Source organism: Coffea eugenioides, chromosome 8 (assembly GCF_003713205.1).
Source record: "Coffea eugenioides isolate CCC68of chromosome 8, Ceug_1.0, whole genome shotgun sequence".
NCBI classification, from domain to species: domain Eukaryota; kingdom Viridiplantae; phylum Streptophyta; class Magnoliopsida; order Gentianales; family Rubiaceae; genus Coffea; species Coffea eugenioides.
The window spans coordinates 3,346,464-3,373,437 of NC_040042.1; the positions used below are offsets into that span (position 1 = coordinate 3,346,464).

General features: G+C 36.0%; 4 protein-coding genes and 1 pseudogene across 4 annotated transcripts; 1 reads left to right on the plus strand and 4 right to left on the minus strand.

Annotated features, from left to right (window-relative positions):
• Nucleotides 1-5,557: 5,557 nt before the first annotated feature.
• Nucleotides 5,558-8,849, minus strand: LOC113779278 (disease resistance protein RPM1-like). Its single transcript, XM_027324823.1, has one exon. It carries the CDS (start codon nt 8,695-8,697, stop codon nt 5,812-5,814), a length of 2,886 nt encoding a protein of 961 aa, XP_027180624.1. The 5' UTR covers nt 8,698-8,849; the 3' UTR covers nt 5,558-5,811.
• A 2,460-nt stretch (nt 8,850-11,309) lies between these two features.
• Nucleotides 11,310-11,786, minus strand: LOC113779986 (putative receptor-like protein kinase At3g47110). The gene has a single exon (XM_027325812.1). It carries the CDS (start codon nt 11,784-11,786, stop codon nt 11,310-11,312), a length of 477 nt encoding a protein of 158 aa, XP_027181613.1.
• Nucleotides 11,787-16,966: 5,180 nt separating this feature from the next.
• On the plus strand, nt 16,967-18,051 carry LOC113779987 (annotated as a pseudogene).
• A 2,358-nt stretch (nt 18,052-20,409) lies between these two features.
• LOC113779988 (disease resistance protein RPM1-like) lies at nt 20,410-23,304 on the minus strand. The gene has a single exon (XM_027325813.1). It carries the CDS (start codon nt 23,302-23,304, stop codon nt 20,410-20,412), a length of 2,895 nt encoding a protein of 964 aa, XP_027181614.1.
• Nucleotides 23,305-26,219: 2,915 nt separating this feature from the next.
• LOC113779989 (thaumatin-like protein 1) lies at nt 26,220-26,684 on the minus strand. Its single transcript, XM_027325814.1, has one exon. The coding sequence runs from the start codon at nt 26,682-26,684 to the stop codon at nt 26,220-26,222; it is 465 nt and encodes a 154-aa protein (XP_027181615.1).
• Nucleotides 26,685-26,974: the final 290 nt, after the last annotated feature.

A 26,974-nucleotide genomic window follows, 5' to 3' on the forward strand; every position in this document is an offset into this window, starting at 1 on the left:
AAATTGCACTGAATGTCACTAAACTGCTCACTTTTACTACTTTTGATCACTAAACTAATTCCTTAGCCGAAAATGTTACTAAACTAATCAAATTGTACGTTTTGGGTCATTCTGTCTAATTTGACCGTCAAAAGAAATAGAATGGCTGTCACATGATCCGCACATGTAGGGTTTGAAGGACAAAATCGTCCAAAAATTTCAAGTGGACAAAAGGGACACAAAGGTCAATCGTTTAATTCACAATCTGGAATTCCTCTCAGTTTTAATTGAGTGAAAAAATTTTCTCCATTTCTCCTGTGAAATCGAATTGAAACTAAATAGAAAATCTGAAGATTCAAGTGAAAGATAGAAGACGAAGTTCATCAGTCAAGCAAGTCCTAGGTTGATTTCCTTTTCTCAGCAGCATCCCAGTATAAAGATTGCATGAACTTTAGCTTTCTTGGACAATCTTGTAGCAAAATTCAAATGCAAAGTAGCCAAGTTGAGGCTCCTTAAAATCTATTTATACAGTGAAGGCGCTCTTCCTTTGTTTCTTGGTAAGTCATTTATTTTTGCCCATATGCCATCTCGCACCGATCACACGCTCCTGAACAAGAAATAGTAGCACTATTAGCAGATATGGACATTATATCAAACATTTGGTGTACGACATGAAAAAATGGTCCCACTTACTTAACAGACAAGGATTGCCACAGCGGTTAAGCTTCTTATACTACCAGATGATGCTAGACTTCTGGCTCATTTAGCATTGATCTTGATGTCGAGTAATGAATTTGAAAGTCCATTTTGATTCCCAAGTCTCTAGAATTTTTTTTCTATAGTGCGAGCAATCTTGGCATCCTCTGGATCTGGCTCAGGGAAATCCATGTGAAATGACCCCGGTTTGATGGGTGCATCAGCCTCTAGGAGTTTAGATGTGAAATGCGGGAATTGGGTTTCTATGAAGGGATGCTGAAATTGTGATTGGATTACCTTGCTTTCCCCTTCCACTCAGGTGCATATTAGAATTGGTAGAGAAATTTATTTCATTAATCCGACTTTATTTCCCAGATTCTTCAAAATGATTTTCATCCCACAGTAGCGAGTCGGAGTCGGTTCCTTGCATCTTGATCTTGAGATTTGGGCAGAAATTGACAAGAGCATTGGGGTTTAGATTTGGTGAATGAAATTGTCCGTAATGTCGAAGGGCTGTTTATGAAGACAATTTTCAACCAAAGCTACCCTGGTGATTTTGCCTCCAAAAAGCACGCTTGCAAGCCACGTGATAGCCATTCTATTTCTTTTGACGATCGAATTAAGACAGAATAACTAAAAACATATAATGTGGTTAGTTTAGCGATATTTTCGGCTAAGGAATTAATTTAGTGACCAAAAGTAGCACAAGTGAATAATTTAATGACATTTGGTGCAATTTACTCTTATTCTATCAAGCGCACGGCAGAGCGGCCAAAATTGGAAAAGAATATAAAATTATGAATGAAAGGCAGAGAGGAACCAAGAAATTCATAAATTACCTTCAAATGTCAAAAGAGTGGTGTTTTTCACCTACCAGCGCACCCTTTAGGCTTTAACGCGCTGCTGCCCACCCACCTCTTTTTCAAATAAGTGGTAGATATATAGATAATTGCAATGCTTTTTCGACTAAAATGGGGTTGTACTTTTATTATTATGTTTTTCATTTGGTCAAATAATGTGTAGTCAAATAAAGAGGAATTTGCTGAAGAATATAAGGGTTCAAATCTTATCTATTAAAAGCCAGCTTCCTAAATTTCAAAGAAAGAAGTTGTTTAGAAATCTCCTCTTCATATTCTGGTTTTTGACAGAGTAGAACTTAAACATTTGCTATTAATCAAACAAAAAGCCAACCAATCGTTCTTGATTGCTCACATGTTGCTAAATCTTATCGTAAGCATCGGATCTTGGTTGCCTGCATAATTATCATCTTTTAATTTTTCAATTAATTATGCTGGAAATGAATACGAGTTCCACTTCATTGCTAGTATCAACAGGATTTATTATTTGACAGAAAAAAAAAACAGGATTTACTAGTATTAGGAATAAATGTAGTTGAGATAAAAATGTGATACTTAATATTTATATTATTTCATATTTTTTCTGAGTTTAGTTTGCTCTAACCAATACAAATATACAAGCAATAAATTATTCTTTGTTCCAAGAGCACTTTTATTTTGTAATAGTATCAATATTTTTGTCTTTGGTTAAATTAAGATGACCTAAATGTTCTTTTTTATGACATTTGAGTTTAAATTTTTAATTTTTTGAATAATTTGTTGCTCCCCTTTAAGTCATTCAATGAAATGTTTATTAGTTTTAGTGAGATTTTTTAATTATCATTATTATTATTTGCCAACGGTGGATTATCAAATGATCTATAGTGCTATTGTTATTATAATAGTATCTAAATATATTGAAATTCCATTGTTCGAATTTAAATAGCTTAACTTTGAAGAGAAATGTTTTGATTTGGTGAAACTTATTTGTATTTCTCATTGATAACATGTTTTATGGTTACAGAGTTTATATGATTAAAAATTGTAAGACATTAAGGTTATTTATTACATAATAGTCAATTTGAACTTGGATATATTTTATTCACTTTTGAAGTACTCCTTGAAATTGATATTTTATATAAAAAAAAATTTTGGCTTAATTCACCATAACTCGAAGGGATGTTTCAGCTTTGTAATTATTATTATGATTGGTATTAATGAATATAATATTCATTAATTGTAGTTTAATACTATTAGTTGTTACAAGAATATGATTGATGAAGTTCATTAAATTTAATCTTTATTGCAGTTTAAATAAATAAATTCCCAACATAAAACTCTTTGCCTACCTTGTTACTCCATTTTCTTAGTTTTTTTGTAATAAAATTTTTTTTACTCAAAACTAATATACGCATATTAAAAAGGTGCTCTTAAATCTTAATTTACTTTTATCCAAAAACTAAAAAAAAACTCAAGGTACTTTTTTAAGACTCATAATACCAATTTATTATATTTTGTTTCATGTTTGAAGTACTGTCTAAACTTGTTTATTGTAAATTAAATTTGTTCTTCTTTCTTTTGGTAAGTAGAAAAGTAAGGATTTTTTCATTTTTGTAAATTGCTAGCATGTTTGATAGTATTTATTAATGATGAAATGCAGCGCAATTTGTCCATTTATTAGAGAGGGGTGTAATTTTGGCATCACATAAACTAATATCATTTTTTGCTTACACTATTAACCACTAAGATTCACCATATTCTTTTAATAATTTATAAACTAAATTTGTTCTTCTTTTTTCAATTTAATTCACTATAACTCAAGGGAATGTTTTTCATTCTTGTAATTGTTGGCATAATTGATATTAATTATTGATGAAATGAAATGAATTGGTTGTTCTTTTTTTTTTTTTTGTTTCATTCACCGGAATCACCACAATTTAAGAAATGTTTCTTTGTAACTGTTAGTATAACTCTTATTAATTATTAAGGAAATGCAATGTAATCTATCCATTTATTAGTGTTAAGAACAATATTGGCATCACAAAAATTAATATCAGTTTTTGCTTACACTCACAATAAAGACTCATCATGCTTTTTTTTTTTTCTTATTAATAGCTTCAGGTTATAAAGATTACCAATCTCTTGAGGGATTGTACCTGCCAAATAAAACTGTAGTCTTGAATTAATGCACGAAATTGGAAGATACAATTTAGAAGCCAATTATGAGTCAGAGTCTTCCGTAAGTAGAATTTATGAAGATGTAGTGCTAAACAGTATTGTGACTCCTAACAACTTCAGTTTATTCTTCATAACTTCAGTTCCTTTGCCACAAAGTACACAGAGCGCTCATTCTCCATTTACTCTTATCGTATGGCAAAGATATAGTTGGCCAGCTCATCATGCCCGTCAGGCTGTTTAGGGTAAGATACAGCTGCTCCAGCATAGTCAGATTTCCAATTTCTCTCGGTATAGAACCTGTAAGGAGGTTACCATCGAGAGCTAGGATCTTCAGGCTAAGAAGTTCGCCCATCTCTGGGGAATTCCACCTGTCGAATTCCACCTATGTGAAGCAGACATAGGCAACTGAAATACAGAACTAAACTGCCAAAAGGGTACAGGTAATTTGACTGCTGACAAGTGACACGTTAAAACAACTAATAATAGCTCTTTTCAAGGTATAAAGCTTTTTTTGCGCAAAACTTTGATTATTGGTATAATATAAATTAAGAAAATCTATAATGAACAAATTTAGCAATTGAGAATTGTATAAAATGTTTATTGTGTACAAAATAATTAAAAGTTTGTTGTGCATTCTGTATTATAAAAACTCTAAAAATGGATGATTATCATATTTAACCTAAGTTGTTGGTATAATATTAACTGAGAAACCATATAATAAACAAAGTTAAACAATTGCTAGTTGTAGAAAATGTTTATTATATACAAAACAATTAAAATTTTATTGAACTCTGAAAATGGAAGATTATCATATCTAAACTAAGTTGCTGCATATTTTACTTAGGTTGCAACAGTGAGAAAAGAAAATTTTCTATGCTGTGTCAAACCAGTGTGTACAACAAAACCTGAGCAGAATACATACTAAAACAATTATGATTTGGATACAACAAATTTTTATCGATTTCAAAAGTTTTAAACCTTTTCTGTTATATTTTTTTTATAATTATGGATAATTTTTTTTGAACTTTTCTTAGTCAATATGACATAATATAATGAATTTAATAATCAATTTAACCTTTTGTTTTATCATTAATTGCTTATAACCTTTTGTCTTCTTATTAATTGTGATTTTCTTCTAAACCAATATGTATATAAACTATAGTTAGCTTTAATTATCACGCATAAGAATATAATAATTGAAGATAATTTTGACACGTACAATAATTGGAGATGAAGAAAATGATTGGTAAATATGGTTGTAAGTGGGAAATTCTTAATTTTAATTACCAATAATAGAAGAAATTTTTAAATTTAATTTCAATGTAAAAATGTTTTTAAGAAACAGTGATACACATTGTAGGTTTATTAGCACATAGTAATTATACTAGTCAATGATGAATAATCTCATATCATATACAATGTGACTTTAAACATTGGCAAATTTAGAAAGGAAAGAATAGAATGGAAAATACCTACCACGTAAAATGAGTCATATAGTAAACTAGGGTGTACATCCAATATTCGCTATATTTATTAGATGAACCATTGTTAATGTAGGTTGTACAAGTACAAGTGAGGACAAACCAAATTGGGTTTATGTATTATCTCTTACCAAAATTTAAAAGTTATTATTTACATTTTTTTTAATGAAACGGTAGATATTATCAACACACTTCTAACTTGCCGACCTCTTGATCGTTTGCTAAATCAATTATAGAAAAGATCAAGAAACAAAAAATAAATAAAAGAGTAATACACGATGTAGTATACAATAAATAAGGTAAAATACAGAAAAAAAAAAATGCAATGTCGTCCACATTCCACAACCAGAGAAAGGGAAGTTGCTGCTGCTACTTGCTAGGAAAGAATGTTTTCTTCATCTCCGCCCACAGCCAGCGGTCTCTCCATTCAATTACAGATAGAAAAGATCAAGAAACTAAACGATACATAAAATAAATAAGAAGGTAAGACACACAAGATGATGAACTTCTCTCATGGATGTCGAAGGGAAAAAAGATTAAGAAAAAATAAAAACAAAAGAAGAGGAAGCCGTGTTGTCCACAACACGGAGGGTACAAAGTAGAGAAAGGGAAGCCTCGGCGGCTGCTATTGCTAGGAATGATTATGTCTTCTTCTTCTTCTCCTTCTTCTCCCATAGCTGGTGCTCTCTCCATATCCTATCATCTGTATAGTAACCAATGAGAATTTCAGGAATGTGTGCGATTCTTCTGTAATCTTCACTTTCTTCCTTCTGATTCTCTAACAGCTTCTCTCTCAATTGAGAACTCAACTCATACAAAGTCAGCCGCTGAAGCTGGCTCAACTGCTGAATACCCGAAGGTAACTCATCTAGTAATGGAAGTTGTTCCAGAAATAGTTTCTGGAGACGAGGCAATGCACCCTCCTCCACTCTCATCCATCTCAACCCTTCCAATCTCTTTAAGTGCATCCACTTCAGCTTTAGGAACCCTCTAGCCTTGAAACACAACCCTTCTCCCTGGTAAGATCCACAGAAATTAATTAAACTCAAATTGGGCAAATTTTGGAGGGATTCAAGCGGATCCTCCTCAGTCCTTAACCTGCTCCAGTCCAAATCTACTCTTACCAAGCTGTGAAGACGAGCTACCCATTGTGGCATCTTTTCTAAGCGGCCGCACAAAAGCAGCATACGAAGAGATTGAAGAAACGAAGAAGAAAGGGAAGGATGATGATGACTTAGATCGATTATCTCATGATCATCACCTTTTCCAATTGAAGCAACACTTAATTCCCGAAGACTGGTGAGGTTGGCAAGGGAGGAGCAGAGCTCTTTTCCATCTTCTCTTCTTAACCTTGTAATATATAGCTCTCTTAATTGGGTCAGCTTTCCTATCTCCTTAACTATTGTGGATCCACTACTTGCATCTATGCAGTCTAATACTTCTAGGGCAAGAAGCCCTCCCATATTGGATGGAGCTTTAAATCCGTGAGATCCATAATCATCATCTGAAGAATCAACTTCTTGATATACTTTGAGAAACCGAAGTTTTTGCAGCTTTAGAATTTCCATCGGCAATTCCCTAACTCCGGTGTTACCCAAATTCAGATACTCCAAATGTTGAAGCTTTCCGATGGCTTTCGGGACTCTCTCCACTCTTGTATGATATAGGTCCAGATGCTTGAGATGAAACATCTTGAAAATCTCATTTGGTATTTCCTCCTCTGTCTCTTGACCTCTCAAATCCAAAACCTTTAACAGCTTGCTACTCCTTAAAACATCAGATAACAATGTTTTGAATAGTAGCGGGTTCATGGATTCAATCGTAACGAATGAATGAAGGTGGTCAAAGCAATAATTTGGTCTTTGATGGTGGTGTTGGGTGTTGTTACCCCAACTACTGTGGACTGCTAGACGGCGTACCTTCTCGGACGGCCACATCGTTGGTCGTCCAGTAGTAGCTGTGACCATGTTTTGTTCCCTTGACTTGAGAAGCAAAACCTCTCTTAATAGGTCATGAATTCGACAATAGTCGGGTAATCCTTCATAAAACACGTCAGTCACTTGAATTAGGCTTCTGCTGATGAGTTCACTGAGATAACCCCAAGCTACATCTTCAATGCTCATTCCTTCTCTCCATTCCACAAGCCTTTCAGCAATCCATAAGTTAACAAGTCTTAGGCATCCTATTTCATAATCCTCTGGGAAGATACTTGTGTACAACAGACATGCCTTTAGATGCCAAGGCAAATTACTATAACTAAGAGAGAGTATCTTTCTAACTCTGTCCAACTTACCAATGCCTTCTAATTCACCTCCGAGACTGCGTCGAACCATCTCCCATTCCTCTGTTCTGTTTACATCTTTCAAAGCCAAATGCCCACTGATTGCAAGAATCGCAAGGGGCAAGCCCTCACATTTATCCAATATACCTTTGGCAACATCCATCAAATGGCCAGGGCAATTACCACCGTTAAAGATCTTGCTGCAAAACAGGGTCCACGAATCCTCAATAGATAGTGGCTCCATTCTATAGACAAAACCCCGAGATTCAATGCAAGAGGCAGAGGCTACATCAGCTCTTCGAGTTGTGAGTATGACACGGTTGCCCCCGTGGCTACTCTCAGGTAGTGCAAATTTGATGGCATGCCAAAATTCCACGTCCCATACATCATCAAAAACAATTGCATACCTTCCAGCTTGTTGAAGAAAATGTTTGACAAATTCTTGCAGCTCGGTGATATTCAAAGACTCGATCGATTGTGGGACTGGTTTCTGTCCTTCCTCGTGTAACTGCCGAATCAAGTCTTTCAGGAGGTACTGAAAGTCACATGTTTGAGAGACAGTTACCCAAGCCCGAACAGGGAAATGCCTTCTGACTTCTGGATCCTCATGGACTCTTTTCACCAGGGTAGTTTTGCCAATTCCTCCCATACCAACCACTGAAACAACTTTCAGTTGGTGATCATCCCATTCGAGGAGCTTAGAAATAAGATGTTTCTTGGGCTGGTCAATGCCAACTAATTTAGCTTCTTCCACAAGCAGCACATCATCTCTGCTATAGCGCCAGGTTGTGTTGTTCACGGCAGAAAGTGAGCTGGACGCTTGGGCAGAGATACCGTATTCGGATTGGTATCTTTGATGACCTTCAGAAATACTTTTGATTCTGGACTTGATGCTTTGCATTTCGCTAGCAACTCGATGACGAGCTCTCAAATTCTTGATGGAGCTGAAAATTCTCCGAACAGAGCCGTAGAATCCTGTTGTGCGATGCCGAGCAAAGCGAGCGACAAATTCATCAAGAATGTCTTCAGTGTCATAAGCAGCCTCTCGCACTTGCTTGATCCATTCTTGGAGCCTGGGTTCAGCATCTTCTTCTTTTGCTTCTGCCTCTCTCAGGAAAGCTCTCATGTGCTCCAACTCATCCATGATGAATTGGACCTCTTGCCGAAGCCCTCCCAATAGTCGTCCCTCCTCGCGCAGAAAAGTTGAGAGTTGATCCAGCACAAAAGAGAGAACTGTTTCTGCCATTTTCAGTCTTTCTTTCTAACTTAAGAATGTCGGGGAAGGCGGCTTCTGTTTTATTGGACAGGCAGTCCACTTGTAGTATCTTGAAAGGAAGAAGGAAGAGGAGGCTATAGATTCATAAGCTGATGAACTTCGATGCTATATGGTGCAGTATTTAGCACAAAGAAAAACGGCATCAAAAAGAAAAAAAAAAAAAAAAGAACCAACCAACTAGAAGAAACTAAAGCAAGAAATATGACGGAAATTGAAGACGAGAAGATAGTGAAAGACGAAGCTGCCTGACAAAATCATGGAAGCTAATAAGAAGACTCTGCAAATGGTGGGGGCACATGTCTTCAGGACCGTCTTGCAACTGTGGGTCCTTTGGTCGGATAAAGATAAAGGAGTGGCTACAGTTAAAGTTAAAACGCGTGTGGACTGGACATTGTTGATTTCATTGACGAAGAAATAAAACTACTACAAAGTCCTTTGCTCCTTCTGCTGACATGTGTAACCTCCTCCTTCTATGGAAGTAATTTCTGCTTTTTTGTAATAAAAGTATTTTCCCCTTGGACCAATTAGCATTTGTTAAAAAAACGGATGGAATTTCAAAGAAACCTTGGGAACAAACCAGTCCAATACGGGGGCTGACGAAATTTACGGTATGGACATGCATGTGTGCTTAAGTAGTTAACGAGGAAAGAGTACAAGAGAATGAGAATCTACTTCAAATAAAGAAATCCCCACCTCAAAACAAAAGTGACAGTTCTGCCCAAAACCTAATAATCCACCCAATCCACCCACTAATTTAAAAGATTGGGTTGGGTAATTTGGGTATTGAGTCAATTTTGGATTGGTTAATAAGAATTCAAATATATTTTGGACGGGTTGGACATTTGTGTTAGGCATCCATTACCCAATTTAAATTTAAAAAACAAATAAAGAAATTAAAAATACAACTCTCGTTTCCTTCCGGCAACTTCAACTAGCCCAAAACTTCTTGTCTTGTTTGGCAGCAAATATATCAAAACAGCTCCTGATATAATCCCCTTGTCACATATCGATACCAGTCAAGAACCATGGATTCATTAAAAACAGTTCCTGATGTAATAATCCCTTTGTCACATAACAATACTGGTTTTTTGTTTTTTGGAAAAAACAACACTGGTTAAGAACAACGGATTCCATTATATGTTATGATTTAATATGTACCTATATCAATATTGCTATATTGAATGAAATATCAATACCAAATTCTAAAGTTAGAATCCAAAGCTGAGTATTCGAAAAATAGAGAAGGGTTATAAAGTGGATCATAGATTAATTTTTCCTTTATAATTATAAAGTAGAACATCTTCTCCTTTATTTTATCATTTTTTTAAAATTTTTATCACTTAAAATTTTTAGAAAAATGTAGGACCGAAGGCATTAGAATGTGCTTTATTGGTGACCGGTGGATGATTGAGTTGTCATTGGACCTGTTTTAATGTTGTGTTAATTTTTCCAAAAATTTTCAAATGAATTGGATAGTGATATTTGAACTAATTTGTTGAGAATTATATCTCTCTCATCAAAATTTCAATTTAATTAAGGCGTGATTGAATCTTTTATGATATTAGAAATATGTTTGGTATGGCAAATGCTAAATCAAGTAACAAGACTTGGAAAATTGTATATTGGTATACCTTTTTTCATGCTATATCCAACTTGGACCAAAATTATTTTAGTGTATGAAAATGTGTTTATGTGTGCGAAAAATTTTTTGTATACATAAAAATGCATTTGAGAGAATTTATGTATCAAAATCTATTAATTAATATATTGGGTCATATTTGAATTATGGGTTTGAGATGACCCAATATGACCCAATTCAAAATTAACCCAATTTAAAGTTGGACAGGTTGAGTATAACCCATTTAAATAAAAATTCGATATCAACCCGCCCGATGACCAGGTATAGTTCTGAATCAAATGGAAGCCAGCTATGAGCTTTCCAGGAACACGTGAGGCAGAGTAAAGTCAATTTCTTCGGAATGGAACAGAAAAAGCAACTCAAGACCTAAGTTCAATTCAGGTTTCTGAATTCTTTTGTGAAAGCTAGCCGAGAGTGGCTGAAACTACGCAAGAATACAAAATTATATTAGTTAAAGCAAAAAGGGATAATAAGAAACCAAGTTGACATATTGAAGTTAATCAAATCAGATGATACTAATTAACCAGACTTGGCTCTGTAGATTTACAACAATTCGGTATCATACCTATTAAACTGTTCCGGGCAAGATACAGCCCCTCCAGCTTCTTCAAGGTTCCATATTTCCTTGGTATCTGTCCGCTAAATTCATTTGATGACAATGAGAATAGTTGAATTACTGAACAAGCAGTTAAATTTGCTGGCAACTGGCCATTAAACTTATTTGAGGTTAAATAAAGCCCTGTGAGACTTGGGAGATCATTGCACATGTCTGGAGAAAGATTACCAGGTAAGTTATTTCCTGAGAGAACAATATTGGAGGATGGTATAGACCCTGTAAGCGGGTTATACTGCAAATTTAGTACCCTCAGGTTTTGTAGATCTCCCATCACTTCAGGAATCTTACCTTGTAAGGGATTGTATGATAGTTCCAATGTTTCAAGCCTCAAGATGTTCGCAAGAGAATGAGGAATAAATCCAGTGAAGCTGCTACTTCTAATCGACAAAAATTGAAGTTCAGGAAAGGAACCAAACCATGACGGAATATCTCCAGTGAACTCAGGCGTCGCAAGCGGGACAAATTCTCCAGGAAATTGTTACCGCTCAGGTCCAAAGAAACAAGAAAATACAAGTTCCCCAGATGGGGAGGAATGCTGCCTGTCAAACCCGTGAATGATATGTTTAAAGCAGTTACTCTATGATGTTGGATGCCACAAGTGACTCCAATCCAATCACAAACAGAAGTATTAGCAGTCAAGTAGTCTTCCAGGACTAGGTAAGGGTCTGATAATATGTGCTCTTTCAAAGCAACAATAGCAGATTGATCAGTGACAATATTGGTTTCTATGATGGCTAAGCAAGCCATCGGAAAATGCCGGAACAGAACTGCAAGAGGAAAGTAACGCCGAAGTATTCTCTCCATGAGAAGAACTGGCAAAAATTTTGTGATTTCACAACTTGATATAACTTTGGAAGTGCATGGAAATAGGCATATGTGCATGTTACAAAAAAAAAAAAAAACCTTTTCTAGAAGCAGAGGTTATTATTGTCGGCATCATACAACTATTATTTGAACTTTTTTTTATGCATCACGATTAGTACCTCAGTTGTAGAACCCACTCTACTGTGAGAAGCAGTCCATAAAAAAATGGCCAATATTCCTAATTCGTAGAGTTTTATTACAAGAATTTGATCACCATTCCCTTTTGTCTGTTTTACCAAAGCTGAGGAAACTCAGACTTTTGTGTTTATAAACCCTGAATCGCCGAACAATCTTCAAAAGCCGGCAACTTTTGAAGACGTCCAGGGGACTTATATACACTAAACCCAACCCTGAATCCCCTTATATACACCATTCCCTTTTGTCAATTACCTATAAAATTGCACAAAGAATCAAATCATTGGTGTAGAGCAAGTTGAGAGTTCACCGAGTAAACGTCGAAAACACAAATGCTAGAATGCATGTAGGCGATCTGATTAGAGTCTAGGTTGCAAACTGGAGTGCGACATGCACAGAAATAGCTGATATTTCTCAATGAGAGGCCACATTGGCTAATGATATCAGCCTGGCCGCGTTATGGTCTGATTGGCGCGGAGTTACTGAAGCATGGCTGGCTGCTGACTTTTGCACTTCTTTTATGGACGAACAAAAGATGAGGACAGCTTTAACTGCGTCTCAAATAGTCAAGTAATTAAAGTTACAGGCACTAGAATTCAAAGCTCATTACATTCGGTATTTTCTACTAGTTTGTACCAACATTTTGCGGGCTATTAGTATATTGCTTGATAATTTTCATTTTGTATTTCATACCGCCATTGTGCGTTAATTGTGGTCATATCAGAGATAAAATAAATGTTACCTTATTCTAACTCTATATATACAGGTTAATGTTTCTGGATGGTATTCCATTGCATTTGCCACCGTCGTTCCATTGTATTCACTATGGAATATACATCTTATATGTTTTTCCTTAAAAGTTCAGTAATACACAAAACAACAAGCAGATATACTTGGGATGCGTTTCATAAAAATGAAATCTGAATTCATTAAATTATTGAAGTGTAAATACTGAAACTTATCACTTATTTTTTGGAGTAAGTTTTGCCTACACAATTCAAATTCACTTAGTTAATTTAAGATGTTCAATTTTTTTATTATCAAACACGTTTGAATGTTAAAATCTTAATCCATTAAAGTTTAATTGATGATTGGGTTATAAAGAAAGAGTCAGTGACAAATTTGTCACTATCTTAAAGTTGTGACTGGCCAGACGAATGCACGATGCACTTGTCTGGAAGCCACTTAAAATGACTTGTCACATTTTGTGGCCAATGATGGGAGGTAGGGTTTGATCCCCTCACCTTCCACCCCACCAACATAGTGGTGTTCACTGAGCTAAGGGCCTAGTGGTTCTTAAAGTTGTGACTGCCTGCTTCTCTTCGTGCAGGTCCCGGCGGTAATCCATAGCTAAGGTAAGATGCAACATTTGGCCGATGTCGATTTAACCAATTCAGTTGCCCAATTGGTCTATATGAATGTGAATCCTGTACAAAAATAAGAAGCAGTCGTAGAGGGTGCTGTTCAAAAAATGTTATCTGCTTTAGGAGGGTTAATTAAGTCATTTGAGTTTTGCTAGGCCAATTGATTTAGCAGAGTGTACAAGTGGATGATGCTGCGGTATTTGTGAATTGACTTTAGGGGCCTTTATTTAGTTGCTCTTTCTTGATATTTGTATCCTTTAATGACAGCTTTAGCTTTTAGGCTGATACAGTCTAGTGACATGTGCGTGTGAAAGAGATATAAATTGTTTTATAATGATTGTTTTCTAGCATTACAAAAATGAATTGAATTGAATTGAAAAAAGAAAAAAGAAAATTCTACAAAATTAGATTCCTGTAAAGGGTGCGTTTGGTTCTACAAAATTAGAATTGAATTGGAATTAAAATTCTTTAGAATTAGAATTCTAGGAATTGAAATTCCAAAACGTTGAAATTCTTTTGTTTGGAAAATGCATAGAATTGATACAGAATTCATTTGAAATTCCAAATTTTTTGTTTGGATGCGAGAAGAATTCATTAAAAATTAGAATTGCTTCCATCTAACATTTTCTTACATAAAATTTTTCTTTTTTTCTTTTTCATATGGAATAATTTTTTAAACATTTAGCTAATTGTTACTAAAGTTTCAAGGAAAAAATCAATTAGTGCCTTTAATAATTTATTTTTTCTTGCATTTAACCAATTGTTATTAAAGCTTTAAAGAAAAAAACCAATTTGTTCCTTTCTACAAAAAAATATAGTATTACTCTTATTTCCTTTATTCTTAATTAAATTATATTAGATAAAAAACTAATTGGGGTATGTAAGACAACAAGATAAAGTTCATTGTGTATGTAAGTAAAGTTTCCGGACAATGATGAACAAGAAAGTAACTATTCACAAATTAAAAACAAGAAAGTATGAAGTCTAAAGTATCTCTTAACAAGACCACATTAACATGCCTTATTCATGCAGATACGTTTGACCCAAAACTTCAAGAACAGTTTTGAACAAAAACCTGCATCACTTGTTACCAACAAACCATAAATATCTCATCTTGTGCAATTCGTTGATTTTTAAAGAGAAAATTATCAGTAGAAATGTGTGCAGCCAAACGTACACAAATCCACATGCATAAACAGATATTATGCATGCATAAACCCATATGTAAATCCAGTGAAATAATCTGATATTAATCACATGGTTCATGGTTGTACAAGTGAAGTTGCTCCGGTCCCTACAAGAGAGCTTCTTCGACCTTTTGCAAAGAATGCTCAAGATCATATATTCTCACAACTTGCTGCCATATTTAAGGGTCTAGTTGTCTATCGACACCAAACAAACATCAAGCCATATACAACATGTTTTGCACCTTTAAGTCGCAAACTGAAAGACCTGAAAGCAAGATTCAAATGATAAAAGCAAATTACCTCACAATCCACCTAAAGAAAGTATAGGTCATGATCAGTCCAGCAAAAATGTAAAAGTCAACAATCACATGTTTACAAGCAGAATGGACATTCTTAGCCAGCAAAAGAAGAAATAACTTTGTGGGATAATCACATGTTTAGACAAATTGAATATGGAATGCAAATGAAGACAAGACTCATACTTCTCGGGCTTTCTTTTCTGTATCCAACAAATGATTTGCTAGCTTCTTTATTACTATTATTTTTAGGCTAAATTGATCTACTAGCTTAATAACTGATAAAAGAAATAAACTGGTTATCATAATTCAGAACTTAGCAAAAGAAAAATAAAACTTATAAATCCAGAAAATAAACATCAACAATCTGTAAAATGAAGAAAGTGAACATTCCAAGCCAAAATCAAGAATGGAAGGTAAATTTGTCCCCTACAGTAGTAAAATTGTGCACATATTCTTCATTTAAAGTTACATTTTCACATTACTGAATGGCAACACATTGGTGATAAGAAAGTTAAGCAGTCTTAAGTATGAAGAAACAGTGGCTATTGACTGGCATGCTACTTACACAACTACAACTAGTAGTCATCAGAAGACAATGTTCCTAAAAAATGCAAGTGTAATTCCATTGTACCAATCAAAGCGTAATAACAAAAACAAGACCAGCAGACATGGCAGAACATAATATCTCACTCGACCATCATAAATAATAGGAGCTAAGCAAGCTTAGCAATTTAGTAGTTCCATTCAGTTGAAAATCTGTCCAATTCCACCAAGTTTTCTTGATCTTTTCTGTTATTAGTTTGTTTTTTCCACTCCTGCAATATACAAATATTATTCATTTTCATACTAAAAATACAAAAAGTTTCCCTAACAAGTAAATTCCTCAATTTTTCCAATCCGCAATGATCAACAAGCAAAGAATATAGAAAAATAAAAAAACCCTTTTCCCATTTTTCATGCTAATTTCAAAAACACATGGAGATGAATACGCATCAGCATCTAATAAAATATTTCACAACTACTTCACCAGCAATTGGTAACAAACATTAAAGAAAATTATATAAGAAAATGCATACTTGAAATAGCCAGAAAGTTGTAGCTATTATTACCAGAAAATGCATCTCAAAACCTTCAAAACCTTTTCAAAGGATGATATATACAAATTCGACCTTTCATCTTCATCACCACAAACATTTTTAATTATTCCTAATAAAAAGAGAACCATCTAAAAACTAGGGACCACACTAACTAATTAAAATGAAATAAAAAAGAACAGGGCAACAGAGTACTACTTTTTTTTCTATCCTCGTCCCGACGTTGAATTAGAAGCAAAAAAATAGTAGTAAATTTATAACATTAATGGCAAACATTATCAGAGGAACAACCCAAAATAATCAATCTTTGATTGGCAGAAATTTAAATGTGAATATACCATCATAAATCCTGAATTGGTCGAGAATTGAGAATTGAAGGAGTGGAAGGAGAGTGAGGATGAGAGGATGAGAGGATGCGATGGCGATGGTGACAGCAATGGAAGTAATGGCAAAGGTAAAGGCAGGAGGCACAATTCAAGATAGATAGGAAACGAAAGAAAGGAGACCAAAATATAACTCAATCTGTAAATTTCACCCACTCGATGCTGCGGAGGAGAGAAGGAGTAGGAAAGGCCTGGGGGGGGTTCCGGGAGAGGTGTTAGGAAAAGGAGGAGGCAGCGGCGGCAAAGAACGCTAGAGCAGATTAGGGTAGATATGGCGATCCGCTCATGAAGAGAGAGAAAGAAGCCAGCTTTGTTTTCTTTTAATGCATCTTTATAGTTGACCCGTTTTGGAGTTTTTATCCATTTAAAGTCCACGTGTTGATCCGAATGGGAGTCTGGCCGTAGAATTGGAATTGAAATTCTTTGGTCTAGCCAAAGAATTGGAACCATGGAATTCGATCAATATAGAATTGCAATTCAATTCTAATTCTATCGGAAAGGTAGTACCCAAACACAAGAGTTAGAATTGGGGCTCCAATTCCAATTCTAAATCCCAATTCCATGGGAAACCAAACATACCAAATTGTTTTGGTTTTGGTTTTGCTTTCAAAGTACATCAAAAATAACAAATAATCGTCCTAGTAATCTCATATTTTTTATGTTCATTTTTTCTTCAGTCCAAAAGCTGGACTGTGGGGACATGCTCTTCCTCCGTGCATTGCCAGCGTCTCAAAGAAATATGAGAATCTGGCCTACGACTCCAACATCTTTCAAGTAGACTATGGATAATACACAGTATCACAATCTTTTCCCACTTCTGCAGTAATATCATACTGCTCTTATCTTTTCTCTCAAGGCTAGCCTTGTTCGTCAAGCTCCTCTGCTTTCAGAATTTCTTCCCACTCGTCATGGGAATTTATCCTCTATTTTTAGCGCAATTGCAAAACAAAGATTCTTTAAAAGGAAGCATCTTTTGCTTCCATTAGAAAGCTACATGGATTACTCTACTTTACTTAGGCGACAAAGACCTGAAAATTGTGTAAGAAAAATTCATCACAATGCTAATTTGCAAATTTCTGATGATGTCAGAGCAACCATGGATGAATACTCACTTCAAATGCACAAGGTTTGCATGACCCTGTTTAAACTCATGGGGGCGAATCTTGGTGTAGACCCAGGCAAATTATGCAGCATCTATCAAGATGGCATACGAGGAATAAGAATGAATTACTATCCACCTTGCCAGCAAGCAGACAAAGTTACTGGCCTGACTCCGCACTCTGATGCGACAGGACTGGCCTTATTAGTTCAGGTCAATGATGTTCAAGGCCTGCAAATCAAGAAAAGCAATACATGGGTGCCTATTAAACCCATTCCTGGAGCAATCATCAGCAATATCGGTGATATTATGGAGGTAAATGACCACCAAAACCAAATTCCTACTTGCTGAGCATCTACAGGTATCATTGAGTTGATGTGCTTCGATGATTTGTGCAGAGAATGAGCAATGGGGAATATAGCAGCATTGAGCATAGAGCTATCGCGGATTTCCACAAAGAAAGACTTTCAATTGCTGCATTTCACGGAACAAATTTCACAGCAAAAGTTGGTCCTCTAGCAGATCTTGCCAAAGAAATTGGAGCACGATAAAAGACAATAGAAACTGAGGGCCTTCTCAGACTGAATCTAAGCAGCAAACTTGATGGCAAAAGCTTACTGGGTCACATGAGGATAAACAAGTGAAAGAACGAGCACATTTTCACTTGCGGTATTACTTCTTTTCTTTCTTTTTTTTTTTTATCTTCATCACAAACCAAGCTTAATGAATTACCAATATGCCTTCATGGAAGTTTCTAGTTGCATGTTATTGATCTGTTTGCTTTTTTATGTTATGGTCGGTTGTCCAACTCTGGTCCTTAGTTAATTTCCTTTCTTTAGTAGAGAGCCAGTCAAGAAATTCGATGACAGAATAAATCCCAAGAGATCTTTGAGGCTCCACAAACTGTCAGGCACATAAGAAGTTATTCTGTTGGAAGCTAGATAAAGATACATGAGGGAAGTAAGATTACCTAAACATGCAGGAATTTGATTTCCAATCAGATGTAATAAATTCAAGTACCGTAAGCTACACAAACTATCAGGAATAGTTCCACTAACATTGTTACTTTCTATAGATAATCCTTGAAGCATTTGCAACCCTTTGACTGTACTTGGAATTGATCCAGACAAGGGATTCTCTTGTAGACCTAGCACTCTCAAATTGCTCAGATTGCCAACAGTTTTTGGAATTCTTCCCTTCATTTTACAGCCACCTGCATAAATCTCTTCTAGAGAAGAAGAAAGGTCTCCTATACAAACTGGAAGAACACAAGTTAAAGGGTTGTTAGCCGCTGAAATTTCTCTCAGGTATCTGTTAAGGCAGCGACGAAGCTTAACTCCACAGATGAAGATTCACTTGTTAAATTGTTATCAAACAGCACTAAGCGTTCAAGAAATTTTAGATTCCCAAAAACTATATAAATTGGACGAGTGAGTCTGTTTCGAGCAAACTCTACATGAGTGAGTTTAGAGGAGTTTGAGATTTGAGTCTGGTACAATACAACAGTCCACTGAGGTTATTAGAGCTGAGGTAAAGTTCTTCTAAATTAGGCAGACCTAAACCCATATTGGATGGAAGATTGCCTGAAAGACTGTTGGAAACAAGTGAAAGCACGTTGAGATGTTGAAGGTATAGTTCTTCAAGTGCAGTCAAATTTCCAATATCTCTTGGTATAGAGCCTTCAATCTGGTTATTCTCTAGACTAAACAGCATTAGCTTTAAAATACCCCCAAGCCTTTGCGTAATTATACCTGCCAAATTCAAGATAAAGCAAGGATATATATGTTGGACCAGAATAATTAACTCTTTATAACAGTAAAAGATTCTGGACTGTGAGATTGGCTTTGTTAAATTTTTAACTTGTCAAGAGAAGGAGCGAATAGAAATACATAGTTAGTAAATTGTTACCATCTCCATTAGCAAAGCAAAACTCATTAATATTTCTCTTGAAGTAGTTAGTAAATTGTCACATCTGTTAAGTTGTTATGCCCAAGATAGAGCTCTGAAACGGAGTCAAATTCCAGATTTCTCTTGGGATGGATCCTATAATCTGGTTATAATCCATGGCTAATAGCTTCAGGTTATAAGGATTACCAATTTCTTGAGGGATTGTACTTGCCAAATAAAACTGTAGTCTTGAGTTAATGCACGAAATTGGAATATGCAATTTAGAAGCCAATTACGAGTCAAGAGTCTTCCGTAAGAAGAATTTATCAACCAGTTTAGTGACTTCTAACAACTTCAGTTTATTCTCCATAACTTCAGTTATTTTGCCGCAAGTACATAGAGTGCTTATTCCCCATAATAGCTTTAGATTATCCATGTAGTAAATTTAATCATCAATTTAACTTTTGTTTTCTCATTAACTGTTTATAACCTTTTGTCTTTTTATTAATTGTGATTTTCTTCTAAACTAATATGTATATAAAATATAGTTAGCTTTAATTATCATGCATAAGAATATAATAATTGGAGGTAATTTTAACACATATAATAATTGGAGATGAAGAAAATGACTGGTAGATATAAGTGTAAATGTGTAATTTTTAATTTTAATTACCAATAATAGAAGAAATTTTTAATTTTAATTTTGGTGTAAAAATGTTTTTAAGAAACAGTGTGAATTGTAAGTTTATTGCACGAAGTAACTATCTCATATCATATGCAATGTGAATTGAAACATTGGCAAATTTGGAAAGAAAAGAACAGATTGGAAAGAAAAGAAAACATTTACATTTTGCCTCTGACTACAATTTTAAACTTATTATTGTTAGATATTATCAATACACTTCTAACCTACCTCCCTCTTGATCGTTTGCCAAATCAATTACAGAAAAGATCAAGAAACAAAAAATAAATAAAAATAAAAGAGTGATATACAGTACATCAAGTCGTTAACAACATCACACAATATACACGACGTGGTATACAACAAATAAGGTAAAATACAGAAAAAAAAAGGAAAAAGATGCAATGTCGTCTATTGCTGCTGTTGCTGCTTGCTAGGAAAGATTATATGTTTTCTTCTTCTCGGCCCACAGCCAGCGGTCTCTCCATTCCCCATCATCTGTATAGTAACCAATGAGAATTTCAGGAATGTGTGCGATTCTTGTGTAATCTTCACTTCCTTCCTTCTGATTCTCTACCTTTTCTATCATTTCAGAACTCATCTCAGACAAATACAGCTGTTGAAGATGGCTCAAGTGCTGAATACCCAATGGTAATTCCTCCAGTAATGGAAGTCGTTCTAGAATAAGATTTTGGAGACGAGGCAGTGCACCCTCCTCCACTCTCAACCATCTCAACCCTTCCATTCTCTTTAAGTACATCCGCTTCAGATTTAGGAATCCTCCAGCCTTGAAGCACAACCCTTCTCCCTGGTAAGATCCACAGAAGTTAATTTCACCCAAATTGGGCAAATGTTGGAGGGATTCAAGCGGATCCTCCTCACCCCTTAACTTGCTCCAATCCAAATCTATTCTTACCAAGCTGTGAAGATGAGCTACCCATCGTGGCATCTTTTCTAAGCGGCCACCCAAAATCAGCAGACGAAGAGATTGAAGAAACGAACAAGAAGAAGATGATGAACGAGAAGGATGACGATGATTTAGATCGATTATCTCAAGATCATCACCATTTCCAACTGAAGCAACGCTTAATTCCCGAAGACTGGTGAGGTTGGCAAGGGAGGAGCAGAGCTCTTTTCCATCTTCTCTTCTCAACATTGTAATATATAACTCTCTTAATTGGGTCAGCTTTCCTATCTCCTTGACTATTGTGGATCCACTACTTGCATCTATGCTGTTTAATGTTTCTAGGGCAAGAAGCCCGCCCATATTCGAGGGAGCTTTAAATCCGTGATATCCATAATCATCATCTGAAGGATCAACTTGTTGATATACTCTGAGAACCCGAAGTTTTTGCAGCTTTAGGATTTCCATGGGTAATTCCCTAACTCTTGTGTCAGCCAAATTCAGATACTCCAAATGTTGAAGCTTCCCAATGGCTTTTGGGACTCTCTCCACTCTCGTACCCCCTAGGTGTAGATACTTGAGATGAAACATCTTGAAAATCTCATTTGGTATTTCCTCCTCTGTCTCTTGACCACCGAAATCCAAAACCTTTAACAGCTTACTGCTCCCTAAAACTTCCGATAACAACGTTTTGAATAGTAGCGGGTTCGTGGATTCAATCGTAACGAATGAACGAAGGTGGTCAAAGCAATAATTTTGTCTTTGTTGGTGGTGCGGGGTATTGTTACTGCTGCTACTATGGACTACTAGACGGCGTACCTTGTCGGACGGCCACATCGTTGGTTGTCCAGTGGTAATTGTGACCAAGTTTTGTTCCCTTGACTTGAGAAGAATAACTTCTCTCAATAGGTCATGGATTCGACAATAGTCGGGCGATCCTTCATAAAACACGTCAGTCACTTGAATTAGGCTTCTGCTGACGAGTTCACTGAGATAACCCCAGGCTATATCTTCAATCCTCATTCCTTCTCTCCATTCTACAAACCTTTCAGCAATCCACAAATTAATTAGTTCATAGCAGTCTATTTCATAATCCTCTGGGAAGATACTTGTGTACAACAGGCATGTCTTTAGATGCCAAGGCAAATCACCATAACTAAGAGAGAGTATCTTTCTAACTCTGTCCAGCTTACCCGCGCCTTCTAATTCACCCCCAAGACTGCATCGAACCATCTCCCATTCCTCTGTTCTATTTACATCTTTCAAAGCCAAAAGCCCACTGATTGCAAGAATCGCAAGGGGCAAGCCCTCACATTTATCCAATACACCTTTGGCAACATCCATCAAATGGCCAGGGCAACTATTTCCCTTAAAGATCTTGTTACAAAACAAGGTCCACGAATCTTCAAAGGACAGTGGCTCCATTCTGTGGATATAACCTAGAGATTCTGTACAGGAGGCAGAGGCTACATCAGCTTTTCGAGTTGTTAGCATGACACGGTTGCCGTGGCTACTCTCCGGCAGTACAAATTTGATGGCATTCCAAAATTCCACGTCCCATATATCATCAAAAACAATTGCATACCTTCCAGCTTGTTGAAGAAAATCTTTGATAAATTCTTTCAGCTCAGTGGTATTCAAAGACTCGATCGATTGTGGGACTGGTTTCTTCCCTTCCTTGTGTAACTGCCGAATCAAGTCTTTCAGGAGATCCTGAAAGTCGCATGTTTGAGAGACAGTTACCCAAGCACGAACTGGGAAATGCCTTCTGACTTCAAGATCCTCATAGACTTTTTTCACTAGGGTAGTTTTGCCAAGTCCTCCCATACCAACCACTGAAACAACTTTTAGTTGGTAATCATCCCTTTCGAGGAGCTGAGAAATAAGACGTTTCTTGGGCTGGTCGATGCCAACCAATTTAGCTTCTTCCACAAGCAGTGCGTCATCTCTGCTATAGCGCCATGTTGTGTTGTTCACAGCAGAAATTGAGTTGGACGCTTGGGCAGAGATACCATAGTCGGATTTGTATCTTTTATGAGCTTTAGAAATACTTTCGATTCTGGACTTGATGCTTTGTATTTCGCTGGCAACTCGATGACGAGCTCTCAAATTCTTGATGGAGCTGAAAATTCTCCGAACAGAGCCGTAGAATCCTGTTGCGCGATGCCGAGCAAAGCGAGCTACAAAGTCATCAAGAATGTCCTCAGTGTCATAAGCAGCATCTCGCACTTGCTTGATCCATTGTTGGAGCGTGGGTTGAGCATCTTCTTCTCTTGCTTCTGCCTCTCGCAGGAAAGCTCTCATTTGCTCCAACTCATCCATGATGAATTGGACCTCTCGCCGAAGCCCTCCCAATAGTCGTCCCTCCTCGTGCAGAAAAGTTGAGAGTGACGCAGCACAAAAGAGACAACAGTTTCTGCCCATTTCAGTCTTTCTTTTTAACCTAAGAATGTCGGGGAAGGCGGCTTCTGGTTTATAGGACAGGACAGTCCAGTTGTAATATCTTGAAAGGAAGAAGGAAGAGGAAGTTATAGATTCATAAGCTGATGTTCTTCGGTGCAGTATTTATCAAAAAGAAAAACCGCGTCAAACAGAAAAAGAAAGAATTAACCAATTAGAAGAAACGAAAGCAAGAAACATGATTGTGAAAGACGCGAAAGAATTAACCAATTAGAAGAAACTAAAGCAAGATCATGGAAGCTATTAAGAAGACTGTGTGTGCACATGTCTTCAGGACCTTCTTTCAACCGTGGGTCGGATAAAGATAAAGGAGCATCTTTCAAAATGGGTTCTTTACGAGGGGAAGGAATACGGTGTCTGACCAAAATGTTATATTATTTAGTCGACACTTTTATATTGGACTGGACATTACTAAGATGGTAAGGAGTGCATTAAAAAGAATCAATTTTCTTTACAATTAAGGATTACAAATTTGTTGGAATAGCTGTAACGTGGCTTATTGCTATGCCCTTCACTTTGGCAATTAATTTAATGTCTCATTTATATCATTTTTGCAGCTATCTTTTTTAACTGCATAGGGAAAATGTTGTGTTTGGATTGCATTTTCCATGATTTTTCATGAAAAAATTACTGTAGTGATTTGATGTATGTGAGGGAAAAAGGTAATAGAGAAATGTGATCACGGAAAACGACGTAATTTTTCGACGAAAAATCGCAATCTAAACAAATACCAATTAATATCATAAAGACACCTTCAAACTTAAGATTTACGCAAAAAAAAAAAAAGAATTATTGGTGTCCCACTTCCTAAACGTGATGAATACGTGGATTCCTTAAAATTGTCATCGATCAGAATCTTATTAATTAATATTTGGGTACATAAAAGAATACTGTAAACAAAAAAATTATGAATATGAATTAAATTGTGAAACCATTTTAGTCCTTAAAAGAGACTTTGTGATTAAGATAATCTATTGAAATATCCAAATTGATCATGCATTTTCAAATAAATAATCTGTTTTGTTTCTTGATTTAACTAGATTTATGATTTTTTTACTTTAAGTTCTGCTTCTTCTCTTATTTATACAACTGTCTACTTCCTTGAACGCGCAGGTTCATATAGTTAAATAGGAGGGGGGATAGTTTCCGTTGTTGTTTAATGTTTTATTTGAATAAGTCATCTCATCCCTAAATAAGAAACTCTCTTCGAAATCAAAACTTTTTTTCGAACGGAAAAATAATTTTCATGAGCAATAACTTTGTTTAGGGTTAAAAAGATCTTTGACAACAGTTTGCATGCATGAAAGATGAAATTTAGACTGGATGAGTACTGATAAACCCATGTCTATTATTCAGGAAGACTATGATTACAAAAAGATCTAAACCCGAGTCCGGACTCCAGAGCGAAGGAACCAAAAGTCTGGCATTCACGTGTGTTGCACATTGCAATTATTTATTTTGGTGATATTCGTGCCAAACATATTCCGCTAAAGTGTGGCATCTCAAAACAATCAAACAATAAAGGGAATCCAATGAGTATCACTTGAATATTTTAGTCTCATTACTTGTGTTTCAAGTATTATTTGATAATCTAATATATCTTTTGATTGGGAATTGAAAAATAAAATGTCTTGTAAGTCTAAAAACTGACCTAATATATCTAATAAATTTTTATACGACCTAAAACTATATTAGTTTGGAAACTAAACTTTATTTTTCAATTATTGTAAATGATTTCAGAGGACTAATTTTTGTAAACGTTAATCCTAATTACATAATGACATTTGTATTTCTGTATCCACATTAAAACATACACAAAAACTATGTAAACATATATTTTTTTATGTTCAAATATATTATCTACACATAGACTAATTCAAATATTGGAGTAGAGATGTTTTACTTTATAGAATAGTGACATTCTTAATGCTGAAAAAAATAATAAAAAATAAAATTTCCAACATCCAAGATGTTTGGCATCCTTTTGTATTGTTATTGAAAAGAAATGAGTTTCTTACCTTCATTTAATTTCAATTTTTTTTTATCATTTTTTGATTTATTTTAACTTGCCACACTTCGCATCTGTCATTTTCATGTAGATAGCCATGAGCCGTTTTCTTTTTCTTAAGAGTCACATATTTTCATATGGAAACTTATTTTTTAACTAAATTTTGTTTCCAATTCATTTTAGCTTCTAGGTTTATCGTGCTAAAGTGTTTTTCCTATACTTTTTTGAACCCATTCCTAAAATTTTGTTAGGAATTCATTTCAATAAATTGGTCTGAAAGACGAAGCTGCCTTACCTGCTACAAATCAAAATCATGGAAGCTATTAAGAAGACTGTGCAATTGGTGGGGTGATCAGTCTTCAAGACCTTCTTTCAACTGTGGGTCCTTTGGTCGGATAAAGATAAAGGAGCGTCTTTCAATACAAAGGGAAGGAATAAAGTTAAAACGCGGTTATTGATTTCATTGACGAAGAAATACAACTACAACAGGGTCTTCTGCTCCTTCTGCCGACATCTATAACCTCCTCCTTCTTCTATGGAGCTAATTTCTGCCTTTTTTTTGTCTGCCCCTTGAACCAATTAGTCTACCTATTATATAAGAAAAATGGCAAATTATCCAATTGACCCTTGAACTCTTTGTCTAAGTAAAAATAAGCCCTTCATCTATTTTTTGTTGACTTTAAGCCCTCGAACTTGTAAAATTGGGCACCCGTGACCCTTTTAGCCAGTTTCTCCGGTTTTGCAACCGGAAGGTCAATCACACGAATATCAATGTGCTTTTTCAAAGGGCATTTTTGTCCGCAATTTCTAAGCAAAAAGGGGCAACTCTACCTTCTTCCCTCCATCTAACCTAACCCAACCGCTAACTTATTCAACAAATGAATTGCAAAGGGAAGAGAGAGAAGTCTGCAAAGAGCGGCAGCGCAATGAGCGGCAGGTTGTAGCCGTCGACGATGCTGACGTCGTAGAAATCCTTGTCATCTCCAGTGCCGAGGGTTATCTCGAAGAGCGAGGCAGGAGGCGTTGCGCCCATGCCGTCGCATTCCAGCCTTCCCCCGCAGTCCCCTGTTTGACAGGACCCCACACCCGATGCGTCGAATGTGCACCCAATTCTTCCCCAAATGCGACCTGACCACCCCGGGACAGCTGGGATTCTCAGGCTTTGCCCCGATTGCAGTTGGAATCCGGTGGTTGGGAGCTGCGGCGTCTCTGAACCGGCTAATGTACCGGGCCATATAGTGAAGGGGCAGTAGTTTGCTACGGTAAATGTGCAGGCAAAAGAGCTAGACAAGAAAGAGACCACCAGCAGCAATAACGGTAACACGGAAAGTTTCATCGCTATTAGCAAAGGAACCATCCAAGTCTTACTTCTTAGTCCTCAACCAAAGGATTAATGGAGGGGGAGGGCTGTGTAAGACTGAGTAGGAGAAAATGAGGCTGACCAGAATGCGTAGTAGTATTTGTATCTTTGATAACCAACCAACGAACGCACGCCCGCCTGCGATGCTGCGTTTCGCAAATTCATCCGCCGCAAGATGGCACTTTTGGGTTTAGCATTTCTTTTATATTCGAATAGTGAAGTTGCGAATACTTCTTCTGAGTATTTTTCCATTCTTGTACGAAAAA